At 42.2% G+C, this 16,969-nt stretch overlaps 1 protein-coding gene across 4 annotated transcripts in view; it reads left to right on the forward strand.

The window, feature by feature from the left end:
• TIAM1 (T cell lymphoma invasion and metastasis 1) overlaps nucleotides 1-16,969 on the forward strand; it is a 369,616-nt gene that overhangs the window by 208,398 nt on the left and 144,249 nt on the right. For all 4 annotated transcript variants that reach the window (XM_030202124.1, XM_030202125.1, XM_030202126.1 and 1 more), the window contains exons 8-10: nucleotides 7,889-8,035; nucleotides 12,612-12,686; nucleotides 14,696-14,866. In XM_030202124.1, coding sequence (XP_030057984.1) covers nucleotides 7,889-8,035; nucleotides 12,612-12,686; nucleotides 14,696-14,866 — 393 coding nt within the window. The remainder of the gene's footprint in view (nucleotides 1-7,888; nucleotides 8,036-12,611; nucleotides 12,687-14,695; nucleotides 14,867-16,969) is intronic.

Raw genomic sequence — 16,969 nt, forward strand, 5'->3', positions numbered from 1 at the left:
GCAAGATCAGGTGTGGGAATGTTTTCAAGTAGGTTTCCTTCCAGCTGAACATGGTGGGCGTGACAGTTTTATTTAAAGTCATAATTATCCAATCTCCTATTGCTTCCTCCTCCGCAAATCAGAAAAAAAAAAAAAGAACAACTTGTGGGTGGGCTGACTTAGAGCTGGTAAACTCTGCTATGCAGATTGGAAGAAAACTGCAAAGATTTTGTCTTGTGTATTCTTTGAATGTGGGCACTAACGTCAGCTTTTATATGGAGAGAGAATAGTGAGAATTTGGAACATGTTCCAACACAATATGGATAAAAAAAAAAAAAAGCTACACTCATGATGCCTCGCCATTAAATGTATTTATTTATTTATTTGCGGTAACTTTCTATACCGCTCTAGCTGATGGGCAGAACAGAGCAGTGTACAGGCTGAAAAATAGGAAACAAGAAAAGAACTCCGTTAATGTAACATAGTAACACAGTAGATGACGGCAGAAAAAGACCTGCAAGGTCCACCCAGTCTGCCCAACACAATATGTGCCCTTTTTTGTGTATACCTTACCTTGATTTGTACCTGTCTTTTTCAGGGCACAGACCGTATAAGTCTGCCCAGCACTATCCCCGCCTCCCAACCACCCACCACCGGCTCTGGCACAGACAGTATAAGTCTGCCCAGCACTATCCCCGCCTCCCAACCACCAGCCCCGCCTCCCACCACTGGCTCTGGCACAGACCGTATAAGTCTGCCCAGCACTATCCCTGCCTCCCAACCACCCGCCCCGCCACCCACCACCGGCTCTGGCACAGACTGTATAAGTCTGCCCAGCACTATCCCTGCCTCCCAACCACCCGCCCCGCCACCCAGCACCTGCTCTGCCATAGACCGTATAAGTCTGCCCAGCACTATCCCCGCCTCCCAACCACCCGCCCCGCCACCCACCACCGGCTCTGGCACAGACCGTATAAGTCTGCCCAGCACTATCCCTGCCTCCCAACCACCCGCCCCACCACCGGCTCCGTCACAGACCGTATAAGTCTGCCCAGCACTATTCCCACCTCCCAACCACCAGCACTGCCTCCCACCACCGGCTAAGCTTCTGGGGATCCCTTCCTTCTGAGCAGGATTCCTTTATGTTTATCTCACGCATGTTTGAATTCGGTTACCGTTTTCCTCTCCACCACCTCCCGCGGGAGGGCATTCCAAGCATCCACCACTCTCTCCGTGAAAAAATACTTCCTGACATTTTTCTTGAGTCTGCCCCCCTTCAGTCTCATTTCATGTCCTCTCGTTCTACCGCCTTCCCATCTCCGGAAAAGGTTCGTTTGCGGATTCATACTTTTCAAATATTTGAATGTCTGTATCATATCACCCCTGTTTCTCCTTTCCTCCATTAATGTATAGGAAAGCAGAGTGTTAAGTTTAGAGACCTAAGCTTTGCAAAAAGAGGGTAAAGCAAACACCCACAAAAGAAAGTTGAAGAGTTAACGCTGGTAATTTCAACAATTACAATGAAACCAATTACAAAAAATTGCTGTAAACGTTTTAAATGAGTGTCCTTGTTCATTAGGAAACAAAAATGCTGCTTTCTTTTTCTCACATCAGTAATATTCACCTTTTCCTTATTAACTTGGGGATCTTTTTTATTAATATGTGCTAAGCAGTGGGCGAGTGAGTTGGCGTACACCATTAGCACATGGCCACAACAGCTATTACTGCGGTGGCATGACGGTATGTGCTAATTCATAGGCTAACTGCATAGCCTGCTATGGTTTGGAATTGCATATTACAGTTAAGTACATGCCTCCGGATTCTATATAGCGTGACTAGATTTCTAATCGGAAATCTAGGCAGATTCCATACCAACACGTGTAATTTAATTGGCTCAACAAAGGTAATCAGCATTGTTAACAGCACTTAACAAGCAATAATAAGCACTAATTGGCATTAATTACAATTTACACGCACAAATCCCTATGCGTATTCTGTAACGCAGTTCGCCTAAATTTTAATGCACACCGGCAAAAAGGGGCATGCGTATGGGCGGGGAAATTGGTGTTTTGTGGGTGTTCCAAAATTTACACGCATTGTTAAAGAATAGGACCAAGTGCATGTAAATCTACATGCGGGAATTTACGCCAGGTTTTTGTTGGTGTAAATGGATGCGTGTAGTTTTAGCAACAGTGAGGTCCGCCTAGGCGTATTCTATATACCGTGCGTAAATCTAAGCGTTGCTTATAGAATATGCCTAGGTGGAAATGTTTATCGTGTGGATTTTTTGGCGTCATATATAGATTCCTCCCCCCCCCCCCCCCCCCCAGTGGTACTTTACTTCATGCTGTCACTATAGCTGTTAGTATAGATGCATTTATGAAGTAAAGAACTTTTCTGTACAGTAACTATACAGGAACATGCTGGGAACAGCCCCAACAGTTAACACTTAGACTTTGCATGTGCTGACTGTTAATTTTTGCATTTAATACATGGTAAGTGCAAAACTTTATCACACTTTAACACTAAGATGCCTTTTTGAAAAAGACAGGTAATTTATTTTGAGAAATTTGCAACAAATAATCTATAGTGGAAGAAAAGAGAATTACACCTCCACTGGTTTGGCCATGTCTGCGGAATGGAGGCATTGTGACTACCAAGATGTTCCCAGTGGTGTCAACCGCCTGCCTGAAACATTGTAAAGAGTGCTCCAAGAAAGTCCTGGCATAAGCAAATCAAGGCTGAAGCAAAACAGCTCCCCTTCTGCGTGGATGAATTACTGCAGCTGCTCAAGACCTACTGCACTGGAAAAGACTCGCCATGGATACGCCTGACATGGCTGCTGCCCCAGCACCTGTGGGACTGCCCTACCAAAAAAGCAACCGCCCTGCTTGTGCTAGAACATTGCCTTGATAGCTTCTTTCATAGCTGGACTCATATTACTAAAAAGATTTCTGTTACTACCATTGATTCAGTGCCATGTGATGTTTGTGGCCAACAGCCTCACATTTTTCTTTTTTTCCAAAAAGTAGTTTCTGATTGGCATATTGGTACTTAATTTAATTGTCTCACCAATCTGCTACATTTTTAAAGGCACGAATAAACATCTGGATAAAGGTGAACCACCTGATATAGTGTATTTGGACTTTTAGAGAACGTTTAATAAAGATCCCTCATAAGAGAGCCCTGAGGATGGGATAGGAGGTAATGTAGGGTAGAAGCCGAAGAATGTGTTTAAATGGTGAATTTTCTCAGTGGAGAAAAGGGAATAGAGGAGTGCCATAGAGATCTGTCCTGGAACCGGCAGTGGCGTACCAAGGGCGGAGCAGTGGGGGCGGTCCGCCTTGGGGTGCACGCTGCAAGAGGGGTGCAGGAAGCGGCCGCATGGCTATCGGCTCCGCTGGTTCCCTGCTCCCTCTGCTGTTCCTTCCTGTTACGGGGCATTTATAAACTGCTTATACCCCAGTGACAAGGTTTTAAAGTAGATTACAAAAATAAGTCAAATACAGCAAAATTATAAGAAAGTTTTAATACAATAAAATCCAAATTTAGAAACAAAGTCTATAATCAATCAACCATAACTTCACAAATACAATTCGAAATACCGAAAAAGTAATCTGGCAAAAAACACTCACCCTGTCCCTTCTTTTCAATAATATGAAAACACAGAACTGAGACAAAAATACATCAAAAATGGAAAAAGTCCATGTTTTTAGCTTTTTGCAAAACAATAAATAATTGAACTTGCATTTCAAGTCAAATGCAAATAAATTATTCCACAGTTGTTACAAGTTTTCCTATCAACTTTTGATTCACAGTAGTAAATAATTTAATCTCACCACTTGAAGAGGTATTACAGTGAATACCTTGATTTTAACAAAGTAAATGAGTGTGAGTATATGTTGAATTCACCAACCCAGGTAATCTGGAGCATAGCCTTTTAAAATTTGAAATACAAAGAAATAATGCATTTTTTTTTTGTGTGTGTGTTTTTGTTTCTTTTTTTGTGAGATACCTTTTTATTGAACTAACTAAATATGGGGGTCTTTTGCTCATAGAAATAAAATGGCTCATAGGCAGGGCTCATAGGAATAAAATGGGCTCGAGCTAAGCTTTAGTAAAAAAAACCACCTATATTTGTTTTTTTTATTTTTATTTTTGTTACATTTGTACCCCGCGCTTTCCCACTCATGGCAGACTCAATGCGGCTTACATGGGGCAATGGAGGGTTAAGTGACTTGCCCAGAGTCACAAGGAGCTGCCTGTGCCTGAACTGGGAAAGGAACTCAGTTCCTCAGGACCAAAGTCCACCACCCTAACCACTAGGCCACTCCTCCACTGTTGCTACTATTTGAGATTCTACATGGAATGTTGCTATTCCACTAGCAACATTCCATGTAGAAGTCGGCCCTTGCAGATCACCAATGTGGCCGCGCAGGCTTCTGCTTCTGTGAGTCTGACGTCCTGCACGTATGTGCAGGACGTCAGACTCACAGAAACAGAAGCCTGCGCAACATTCCATGTAGAATCTCCAATAGTAGCAACATTCCATGTAGAATCTCCAATAGTATCTATTTTATTTTTGTTCCATTTGTACCCTGCGCTTTCCCACTCATGGCAGGCTCAATGTGGCTTACATGGGGCAATGGAGGGTTAAGTGACTTGCCCAGAGTCACAAGGAGCTGCCTGTGCCTGAAGTGGGAATTGAACTCAGTTCCTCAGTTCCCCAGGACCAAAGTCCACCACCCTAACTACTAGGCCACTCCTCCACACCTATGCAATCATTGAAAAAAAATAATTTGATAATTTAAGGGATATCGAAGACAATAAGTATAAAAATTTGGACAAAAGCTTCATTTTTACTACATGCACCCTACTTAGACATGAGTGGTTTAGACCATCCCACTGGCCTAGCTCCTCAAAGGCCTTATGAATCAAAGGGGGATAATTAGCCTCACACAGTTTCTCTGTCTCTGCGGCTAACTGCACCTGGTACTAGAATGTACCCACCTATAGTCTCAGCATAACCTTCTGTGGAAGATTCAGATTTGTTTTGAAGCCTGACCCTTTCCGAAACTGATCTAAGGCCCACACTGTAGCTGGGAACAGCTCTTTCGGATTAATGATCGCAAATAGTATATCATCAGCAAACCAACAACATCTTGGGCTGATGATCCCCAATCTGTATCTTCTTGAAGGCCACTTGTCTCTTTATCTTCTGAGGAAAAGGTTCCATCACTAGTGTAAATAAAGTAGGGGGGATAGGGAGCAGCCCCGTCTGGTGTCATATTCTAGCTCAAAACTGTCGGTGTATCCCCCATTAATATTTAAACATGCTAATGTTTTTGCATAAAGAAGCTTGACCCATTGTGAAAACCTCCCACTAATTGCCATTTTTATAAGTGTGGCGTACGTATTGAGCCAATAAATTGTATCAAAAGTCTTTTTTTTGGCGTTGGTTGCTAGTACCTTGTTGCTTGGCATACTACGTTGCATTCAAAATACGCCTAATATTCTTAGCTGTTTGTCAGCCAGAGATAAAGCCAGCTTGATCCTCATTCACTAAATGAGGCATATACACCTGCAGTCTTTCCAATTCCACCATAATTTGTAATCAATATTTTATAGTACATGGCCACGAAAGAAATGGGCCAATAGGGTCCACGTTATGGGGGGGGTGGGTCTTTCCTCTGCTAAACGCCATTTTCTGTATTTCTAATCCTTTGTTAAAATGGTTTTGCAAAGCTCTCAGAGCAGTTTTGAGGGTAACCATGGCTGCAGCTACTTTTTATTATTTCTGTGCAGAACTCCCAGAGCTGCTTACATGGAGATCGACACTGCAGCTACAGCTCTTGCCATGTTTAGAAAAAGCTCCTGATTCTTACATTAATCCAGAACAAAATCCTCCGGGAGCCATGGGTGGGTTTCCCTGTAGGCAAATTAGTCATCTATCTGCCTAGGGGTAGCTGCTGCCCCACTACCTTAATTCTGCCTAGCACAGGAAGTGGTGATCCTACACTGCCTCAGTCTGCGAGGTTCATAACCCAGCCTAGGTTTCAGGATTTTCACAAAGAATATGAAGGAGATCTGTTTGCATGCGTTGGAAGCAGTGAATGCAAGTACATCTCGTATGCGAATTGAAATTGCAGGGAGGTAGACTTAATAGACACTGGAACGCCTTTCCAGGAGAGATGGTATCAAAAACGGTGAGCCAATTAAAACATGCACGGGGTTAGCGAAGGTCGAATAATCGAGACTGTACTGTACTACATTTAAGAATCAAAGCAGCCTCCTTTTTCCTCTTACTTTTATGTACTTTTCTAACATAAAAGTTTTTGTCGCCTTTAAAATAGCTCGTTTTAGTTTTGCCCAGTGGCATAGCGAGGGCGGCTGCCACCCGAGGCGGTTCGCCGCTCCGCACCCAAGCCCCCCCCCCCCCGAGTGCATTCTTGCCTGCCGTGTGCACGCCACTGGGGGGTGTCGATTAAGCTGGTTCCCTGCTCCCTCTGCCCCGGAACAGGAAGTAACCAAGAAGGACCTTGGGCTCTAGCCATAGTGTTTTTGTACAATTTAATCAAAGCAAATTATGCTGCACAAGCCTTCTAAAATGACCACCTTCATATCTCTAGATCCTGCTATTTATCTATTTACTTATTTATTTCTAATTCATTGATGTACTGTTCTTTACCCGGTAGACATCAAGGCAGTTTATAAAAATGATAAAAAGGAGATTTTACATATAGGTGTCATATAGATGTGCTCAGTGGCTTTTAATGAAGAAAACAGGGGTAAGGATATTTTGGAGGGAAAAGGGAGTTAGCCACAAGAGGTGGGCAACAGAGTAAACCCAACACTCTTTTGTGAAAACCTCATCCCATGTTCCTGCCAAAAGCATGAGTGAGAGGTCAAGGTTTGATGGCCTTTTTGAGTTTTTACAACTTTCACACTTAAACTCAAGGAGGATAGAGGTCCAAAGAGTAGGTGCAAAGTAGGAGAAAATGGAGGAAAAGCAAGCGCCAAAGCATATGTATGTTCTTTCTTTGCTAACTCTTTAAATTGCTCCCAAGTTGTCACTCTTCTATGGTAAACATTTTCAGCCAACCTCTGTGCATCTTATTTAGGGTCCCTTTTACTAAGGCGTGTAGGCGCCTACTCGTGCCAAATTGGAACTACCACGTGGCCAGGTGGTAATTCCATTTTTGACGCACGCCCAAAACACGTGGTAGAAAATATTTTCTATTTTCTACCGCGTGGTGCTTACCCGACGGTAATCTGCAGTTTACGTGTGCTTGCCGCTAACTGCCCGGTTTGCATGTGAGACGTTACTGCTGTCAATGGGTGGCGGTAAGGTCTTAGCCCAAAAATGGATGCTCACTGATTTTAATTTTGCCACACATCCATTTTTGGCAACAACAACAAAAAAAAAGCCTTTGACCTGCGCGCATACAAAACGTGTGCCTATAACGGCGCAGGCCACTTTTCGGTACGCTTTAGTAAAAGGGCTCCTTAGTTATATTAAGATTTATTTACCACCTTTTTGAAGATATTCACCCAAGGCAGTGTACGGCAAGTATGACTCAGACATAGGTGATAAATAATTACAACAGTAGACTATTCAAATAACAATATACCATATGGCATAGTGTGCTACTTAGTGTCAACACAATCCACATTAAAACATCTTAATAGACAGCATAGGGAGTAAGCAGAAGTGGAACTTATAGACAGGTAATATAGAGTAACAGGAGGTAGTCAGTCTTATCTTCTAACTTAAGGAAAACTTGCCCTTGAAGTCAGAAAAGAGGAGTGTGTGATAAGCAAATTCTCCTGTAGTAAGTTTAGCCAATGTTACTTCTTGTGTGTGTGTGTGTAACTAATTGTTAACCACGTTACGCTGTTTCTGAGGCAGGTGGCAGCTCGTACTGGTGAATCTGGTGTGAGGAGGAGGACTCAGGCAATGTCAAGATCGACAAGCAAAAGGAAAAGCAGGTTTTCTTCTCTTTGGGGTCTGGATAGTACCTCCAAGAAAAAACAAGAGCGCCCTACCATCAACCAGGTGAGACTGAGGAAAGATCTTGGTGTACTAATTTGACACACATTTCAAGTTGCATCAACATCTCAAGGTATAATGGTCCTAAAAATGATGACCTGGTACAATTGCATCAAAATATCGTACAAAAATCAGAGCAACTTACAGAATAAAGGGACATGCATTAAGATTTAAGTGAGGACAGCAGAGTCCAAAAATGTAGAACATGCTTCATCACAAATGCATTTGAAGAGGGAATTGAAGTTTGCACACTAATACTGGAGATATGCCTTTTCAGATCCATGAGGGCAGCTTCTCTACTGTGAGACAAAACTTGTCTTTCCCTAGATAACTACTTGAACACACCAGAGATCATTTGCTCATGCTTTAAAACCACCTACCTTTTTTTTAAGCAGTGTTTGAGTTCTACATTACATGTGTGTATGCAAGTCTAAGACTATGCAAGTATGTATGTCTTTGTTTGAGACACTGAACCTGTATACATACATGTTTAAGAATGCGTTTGTTTAATTGAGAGCACCTGGGACCCTAAGCATGTGTGTGTGTGCATTTCAAGTTTATTGATGCTTGATTTACTGCCCTGTAGGTTTCTGTCACAGTGGTTTACAATATCTAAATTTTAAGAGAGAAAGGGAAATACAATATAAGATAGGAAAGAGACTAGATACACTTGGGATCTGCCATCATCTGCTCCACATCATCTCTCTGGTGGGCTAGGGGGAGAGAATTACAGATGAAATGCATCTTTAAAAAGAAAAGTTTTAAGATTTGTTATAAACTTATTGTAAGAGCAGTTTAAGCAAGAAGTGAGAGGAACCACTGACATGAAATATTCATGTATGCATGAAGTCGAACCACACAGTTCTGAAGGATGGCACGATGAGACAAGTTAGCTTGAGGAGATGTAAGATTTCTAGATGGAAAGTATGGGATGAGCATTCAGGAGAGGTAGGAAAGGATACCTGAATAGTGTGCCTTGTGAACAAAGGGCAGGATCTTGAAAGAGATTCTGTGTGAAACTGGTGAGCTGTGTTGTTCGCAGAGTAGCAGAGTCGCATGATTGTATATCTTAGAACTAGCGATCAATTTAACTGCCAGCAGTCAATGTCCTTAACTCTGGCACCATATAGAATGGAATTACAGTAATCTAAGCAAGATAAGAGTGTGAGGATTTTGAATGCTGATCAATTGAATAAACGGTGAATAGACTAGATTTAAGTTTATAAAAGCATTTTTTAATGATGTGAGGGATGTGGGATTGAAAGCTCATGGTTTCATCTAAAATGGTACCTAAGAGGGATGAAACTTAATTGGTGTCCCTACCATGGAGATTGAGACAGTAAGGGTGGAAAGACCGTTTCCGAGATCAAGTGACTTTTCTATAGGCCCTGTTTAGTAAGCTGCACTGTAGGCGCACTAACTTTTTAACGCACGCTAAAAATTAGTGCCTTCTAATGATAGAGACACCCCCATTATATTCCTGTCTCTAGCGTTAGCATGTGGGCCTTCAGCACGGCTTAGTAAACAGGGCCCTATGTGTTTGACTGAGACAGACTCTTAAGTACTTATGCCTGAGTGCATCTCTGAAATTTTGGTCATGTGTATAGGAGTGTTTCATTTATTCATTCTCATGCATTCGGTTTGGTAAAACATGCATTAAAAATGTTAATGCATGCAAATTAATTTAACCCATATTATCCTATGAGTTAACATGTTTACAACTGATTTAAATCTTTTTAAATGCATATTAGTGGGCAATGAACTGGGAAAAATGCCTGAAAATTAGAAGGAAAAAAAAAAATCAAATGTGCACATCCTTAGTTTCTTATTATGCTCTTGCAGGAGTCTGAAACTCAGCATGTGACCTTTTTTGTGTGCCCGTCATTACATTATATTAGACACACACATACCTCTTGAGTTCAGTGCAGCTGACAAAAAGAAAACTGGGAATTCCCAGGAACTTAACAGTGTTTAACAATACCCTCATAAAATTGCTTAGTGTATGACAAACTTAAGAAATAGAAAACATCTTATGAAATAATTAATAATGAGTTGTCTGACTTAAAGAAATAGAGAATTCCACCATTTCGCAGGCTGATAAACAATGATGTATTCGTAGACTTATACAGTGTATTCCTGGGATTAGGACAATGAAGAACTAAATATGTTCTAGATGTATCATAGTTTCTGATTGGTACATCAATAAATTTACACAAAGGGGGGTCTTTTGCAAAGTTGCACTAGTGTTTTTAGCGTGTGCTGCTACTACTACTACTTATCATTTCTAAAGCGCTACTAGACGTACGCAGCGCTGTACACTTGAACATGAAGAGACTGTCTCTGCTCGACAGAGCTTACAATCTAATTAGAACAGACAAACAAGAGATAAGGTAATATTAAAGTGAGGATGATAAAATAAGGGTTCTGAACAAAGTAGAGTGGAGGAGTGGCCTAGTGGTTAGGGTGGTGGACTTTGGTCCTGGGGAACTGAGGAACTGAGTTTGATTCCCACTTCAGGCACAGGCAGCTCCTTGTGACTCTGGGCAAGTCACTTAACCCTCCATTGCCCCATGTAAGCCGCATTGAGCCTGCCATGAGTGGGAAAGCGCGGGGTACAAATGTAAAAAACAAACAAAAAAAAACAAAAACAATAAGGGTTAGGAGTTAAAAGCAGCATCAAAAAGGTGGGCTTTTAGCTTAGATTTGAAGACGGCCAGAGATGAAGCTTGACGTACCGGCTCAGGAAGTCTATTCCAGGCATATGGTGCAGCAAAGGAACGGAGTTTGGAGTTAGCAGCGGAGGAGAAGGGTGCAGATAAGAGAGATTTACCCAGTGCATGGAGTTCCCGGGGAGGAATGTAGGGAGAGATGGTAGTGGAGAGGTACTGAGGAACTGCAGAGTGAATGCACTTATAGGTCAATAAGAGGAGTTTGAACTGTATGCGGAAACAGATAGGAAACCAGTGAAATGACTTGAGGAGAGGGCTAATATGAGCATAACGATACTGGTGGAATATTAGTCGTGCAGCAGAATTTTGAACAAATTGAAGAGGAGAGAGATGGCTAAGTGGGAGACCTGTGAGAAGCAAGTTGCAATAGTCTAAGCGAGAGGTGATAAAGAGTGTGGATGAGGGTTCTGGTAGTGTGCTCAGAAAGGACATGCAGACACCTATAATAGTCCTATGGGCATCTACACAGTTAGCACACACTAAAAACGCTAACGCACCTTTGTGAAAGGGGCCCATAGCTAGGAGCCTGGCCAAAAAGAGTAAGAAACAACCAGGGAACGTAGTTTAAAAATAGCATAAGCTTCAATCAGGAGCCAGTGTAATTCTAAGAACAGCAGAGTAATTCTGTCAAATTTTGAAGACCTACACAGCAGATGTACTGCTGTGTTCTGCAAGGTTTGTAACCTTTATCGAATGGATTCTTTGCAGCCCACATACAGTAGATGATGTTACAGTAATCAAGGTGGGACGGTATCATGATTTGAACTTTTGTAACCTTTATCGAATAGATTCTTTGCAGCCCACATACAGTAGATGATGTTACAGTAATCAAGGTGGGACGGTATCATGATTTGAACTTTTGTAACCTTTATCGAATAGATTCATTGAAGCCCACATAGATGATGTTACTGTAGTCAAGGTGGGACAGTATCATAATTTGAACAATCAGTTGAAATGAGTCCGGTTCAAAACAAGGTCTAATATGCCTGAGTTTTCTTAATACCCTGATAACTTTTGTTGTAGCCGCCTATACTTGAGGTTCCCAGGTAAGAAAATTATCCAGAATAATTCCTAAAACTGTGAATTGAGATGCTAATGTATTTATAATTCCATGGCCAAATTTATTTTTATCGAGGAGAGAGTTAAACGAACTACTTAATATCAGAAATTTAGTTTTTTTGCTGTTCAGTTTTAATCTAAATGCTGTTGCCCAAGATTCTCTGACATTTAACCCTTGTTTAATTTTAGGTTAAAAAAAAAAAAACCCTGTAGATCACTAGTGAAAGGATTGAAAATCAGAGGCTCTAGCCCCTAAAAAGAAGGACACACAACTCTAAATATTGTTAGAACTATGTTTTATTCAGATTAGTCAAAAGCAGTTATATTGGGTAATGTCCTGACAAGTAGACAGACATAAAATGAGACCGTGCCCCTTCTTACTTTCACAGGTATGGAAACAACAGCACACAATGCTGAGGCGTGTTCTCATTTTGTCTCTCTGCCTGTCAGAACAGCACACACCCTGTACAACTGGTTTTAGTCTATATAAATCAGGGAGGGTCCTGTCAAGATGCGAGATCAATTTTGTGGCGTTTAAAATTTTTTTTTAATTTTGTTGTGGATTGATTTACCTCTAATCTATTTTCTATGTAATAGCAAGACAGTTTATTCACAGTTGCCCTCCAATAGACTGATGTTATGTACTGAAAAATTAGCTGTGGGAGGCTTGAGTCCATAGTAACTTTTGCGACTGGTAATCCCAATGAAGATATAGATATTAGAGCACAGCAGTGGGTAGTAAAATCTGTGTCTTGTCTCTATGTAGTTTTACCAAGTGGATCTTTGTTGCACAGGTGTTTGGCGAAGATGAGGATTCTGTAAAGAAATCATTAGAAGGAATGTTAGATGAAACTACATCAGAAAGCAAGGTAAAAACGAACAAACTTATGCGTGGTATGTTTATATATTCTAAGCTTAAGTACGGTGATCAAGGCTGGAGGAGTCACAAATGAACTGAACTATGCTGTTAACATCCAAAGACGCACAGGCGGGTCCTTGTGGCACCTACTCCAGCTTTTCTAATATCAATGAAAACCCAACCAGGAAAGGTACACGGTCAATGAAAAAGAACAAAAACCATCCCTCACAGAAACAATGTCCATGAGGATTATGATTCTGTTGATCCTTAATGGTATCTATTTATATATGTTACTTTGATATTAATAGTTTTAAATGTGTAGGGAGATGAATTCAGCTTTTCTAAGGGATCTTTTAGCTCCGATACAAGTCTTTCCTGTGTGCTAAGGCCACTTTTAGCACTGCCAGTAAATGGCCGATTTTTACATAATCTGCAATAATGACCATGCACTAATTTTCCCATTAGCACGTGAGGACTTACCAATGCCTGTTTTGTAGGTGATAAGGGCCCATGCGCTAATCGGTTAGCACGTGGCAGTGCCCACATGCTAACTGATTAGCATAGCTGCGCCCACTCTCCACCCCCAAACACGTCCCCAGCACTAAACATAAATTTTATTTTTTAGCACGTAGGAAGTTCACACATATTTATTTATTTGTTACATTTGTATCCCACATTTTCACCACTTATTTGTAGGCTCAATGTGGCTTGCATAGTACCGGAGAGGAGTTTGCTGACTCCGGTGTGAACAAATACAAAGTGATGTAGTGGTAAGATAAAGTTCATGTGGCAGAGCCACATTAGGGAATCGTATAGCGGAAGAGTTGTGTTATGTCCATTCCGTACTTTAGTTTTGTTGTGTTGCAGAGATCAGGCATTTATGTTGGATCGGTAGGGTATGCTTTTTTTAAACAGGTTAGTTTTTAGTGATTTCTGGAATTTTAGGTGGTCGTACGTTGTTTTCAAGGCTTTTGGTAATGCGTTCCACAGTTGAGTGCTTATGTAGGAAAAACTGGATGTCGTGAATGTTATTAATGATAAATAAGAGGAGAATATATACAGTGATCTCTGATTTTCTGTTGTGAAAATTCCTACCCCACAATACCCTCTAAGGTTTCCTAAGTCCAGTCCTGGAGTACCCTTTGCCAGTCAGGTTTTCAGGATATCCACAATGAATATGCATGAACTTTGTATACACTGCCTCCAGTATAAGCAAATCTCTTTCACATTCATTTTTTCTCTCTCTCACTCCATCCATAGCAGACCCCTGAGGCAGGCTTTTTAAGCCGAAACACGGTTCTGTGTCGGGTCTTAGCTGTTTTCAATAAACATTGCTTTTGAGAACCTACCAGTGAACATTGCTTTGATAACCTACCAGTGCACTACAGTGTAGTGTTGGAAGACTCATCTTTCAACTCCAATGTACACTAGCCACTTTATAGAATAGCATTTGGCGCTGGGATGCATCACCAATTTGGGGCACAAGGATTTACACCAAGTAAAACATGGTGCAAATTCTCCCACCTAAATTACATGCAGATCTCCCTTACTTTATAAAACTGCACATAAATTCCAGGACCCCCACGATCCACTCATTACCCTTCCATGGTTGCTCCCCCTTTTCAGATCTACATGTGAATTCCGGTTCCTAAAGATGCGCATGCAAATTTAAATTAATGCCAGTTAGCACCCAATAATTAGCACTAATTTGATCTTTAAATTGTGCTTGCAAATTGGGTGCATGCACAGTTTTGAGCAGCATATATAGAATTAGGCTGTAAACGTTTTTGGTTTTTTTTTTGAGGGGGGGGGGGGGGGTTGTAAGCTTCCGTTCTGTGCTGTGAAGTTAGTTTCCATTAGTGAACATCTCCTGGTTTGTTATATCCTGCTAGTGCAACCGAGCAATAAGCGTACAACTATTCATTCTAACATTTTACAGTACCACATCATGTATCCTATTCCATGATAAGCTCGGTGCTGGACTGTACTATTGACTTTAACTTTCATTATTTTCTTTAGAGCGAGAAAGAAGTTGTTCTGACTAGTGTCCATCCGCCTACTCCTGACTGCGATATTTGGGTTCCTGATTATTTAACACCATCCTGGGTCTGCTTGCCAAATAACCAACCAGTACTTACTATAATCCATCCACAGGACCTGACACGTGATATTCTGGAAATGGTTTGTAAGGTACAAGAGATTCTGGATTTCATAATATTGAGAGAAAATAGGAAAAGTGTTGTATGTTCCAGATTGGTCAAGGATGTGGAAACTGCTAAAAGTGACAGCCAATACATTAGAACTTCAAAAGTACATCATACCTATCCCTTCGTCCGCTCTCCCACCCAACTCAACCCAACCCACTCCCACAACCTAGAAACCATCCTATCCCCCCTCCCTCCTTCTCCTTCCCTTTTTACTCCTCCCTCTCTGTCCCTCCTCCAAACCTCTTCATCTAACCTACTACTATTACTATTTAGCATTTCTATAGCGCTACAAGGCATACGCAGCGCTGCATAAGTTGCTATTCACAATCAACTATTACTTGTGCATTCCAAATAGTTGATGTAGGAGCACCATAACTCTTCAGATTTTCCCTTTTTGTTTTAAACAGGACTGTAAGCTTGTCATACTGCATCATTTCACCCACTTTCTCATGCCACTGTTTTTCACCAGTAGTACTCTTCCCCTATTTCTTTCATCCCCCCCCCAAATGAAAAACATGGAGACCATAAGAATATATCCATTCCTATAGGACACTTGGGAGGGGCATAATCGAACGGCGCCGGCTATCTCTGGGGCCGACTCTGCAAGTGGGCAGAGCCAACCGTATTTTCGAAAAAGATGACCGGCCATCTTTTGTTTCGATAATACGATTGGGGCCGCCCAAATGTCAGAGATGCCCGGGTGTGAGATGACCGGCGTCGGTTTTTGCCCATAATGGAAACCGAGGCCGGCAAACTCAAATCCGGCCAAATCCAAGGCATTTGGTCGTGGGAGGGGCCAGGATTCATAGTGCACTGGTCCCCCTCACATGCCAGGACACCATCCGGGCACCCTAGGGGGCACTTCTAAAAAGTTTAAAAAAAAATTAAAATAGCCCCCAGGTGCATAGCTCCCTTACCTTATTTGCTGAGCCCCCCCCAACCCCCCCAAAACACACTCCCCACAACTATACACCATTACCATAGCCCTAAGGGGTGAAGGGGGCACCTACATGTGGGTACAGTGAGTTTCGGGTGGGTTTTGAAGGGCTCCCATTTTCCACCACAAGTATAACAGGTAAGGGGGGTGATGGGCCTGGGTCCGCCTACCTGAAGTCCACTGCACCCACCACAACTGCTCCAGGGACCTGTATACTGCTGCGATGGACCTGAGTATGACATTTGAGGCTGGCATAGAGGCTGGCAAAAAAAGTTTTTAAAGTTGTATTTTTGAGGGTGGGAGGGGGTTAGTGACCACTGGGGGAGTCAGGGGAGGTGATCCCCGATTCCCTCCGGTGGTCATCTGGTCAGTTCGGGCACTTTTTTGGGACTTGGACTTGAAAAAAAAAGGGACCAAAAAAAGTGGACCAAATTCTCGTTACGGCAGGCTTTTTTCCATTATCGGGCGAAGCCGGCCATCACAACGCACGCCCCCGTCCTGCCCCCACCCTGCCTTCGCTACCGTGCCGACACGCCCCCTTGAACGTTCGCCGGCCCCATGACGGAACGCAGTTGAAGCTGGCCAGAATCGGCTTTCGATTATACCGATTTGGCCGGATTCAGGAGATTGCCGGCCATCTCCTGATTTGTGTCGGAAGATGGCCGGAGATCTCTTTCGAAAATAAGCTGGAAAATCCACTAAACTCTTATCAGTTAGAATGACAACAATTAGTATATTTGGGAGCCAAAGGTGTAATGTCTCAGGTAAGACTGGGAAGGTAATATTTCCTTTTTGAAAAGATGGAAGCACTTTTGATGAGAACTATCAAAATAACACTTGTCCTGCAGAACAGACCCTATGCAGAGAGGCTTAAGGATCTTAGCTATTTTTATAGTGACTTCGCTCAGGCCTTTTCAGTAGAAGTTGAAGGCAGGTACAGTGGGTATTGTTTTGAGGGCTTACAATCAAAGTTTGTACCTAAGGTAGCAGTGGGTTATATGGCTCGCCCAAGATCACAAGGAGTGACAGTGGCAGAAGCAAGATTTGAGCCCTGTCTTCCCTGCTTCTCTGATCACTAGGCTGCTTGTCCTCTCTAGAAAATAAAAATAGGCAAAGAGGAATTTGATGAAATCATGCAATGCAAAGGAG

The sequence above is a fragment of the Microcaecilia unicolor genome, chromosome 4, assembly GCF_901765095.1.
Source record: "Microcaecilia unicolor chromosome 4, aMicUni1.1, whole genome shotgun sequence".
Lineage (NCBI taxonomy): Eukaryota > Metazoa > Chordata > Amphibia > Gymnophiona > Siphonopidae > Microcaecilia > Microcaecilia unicolor.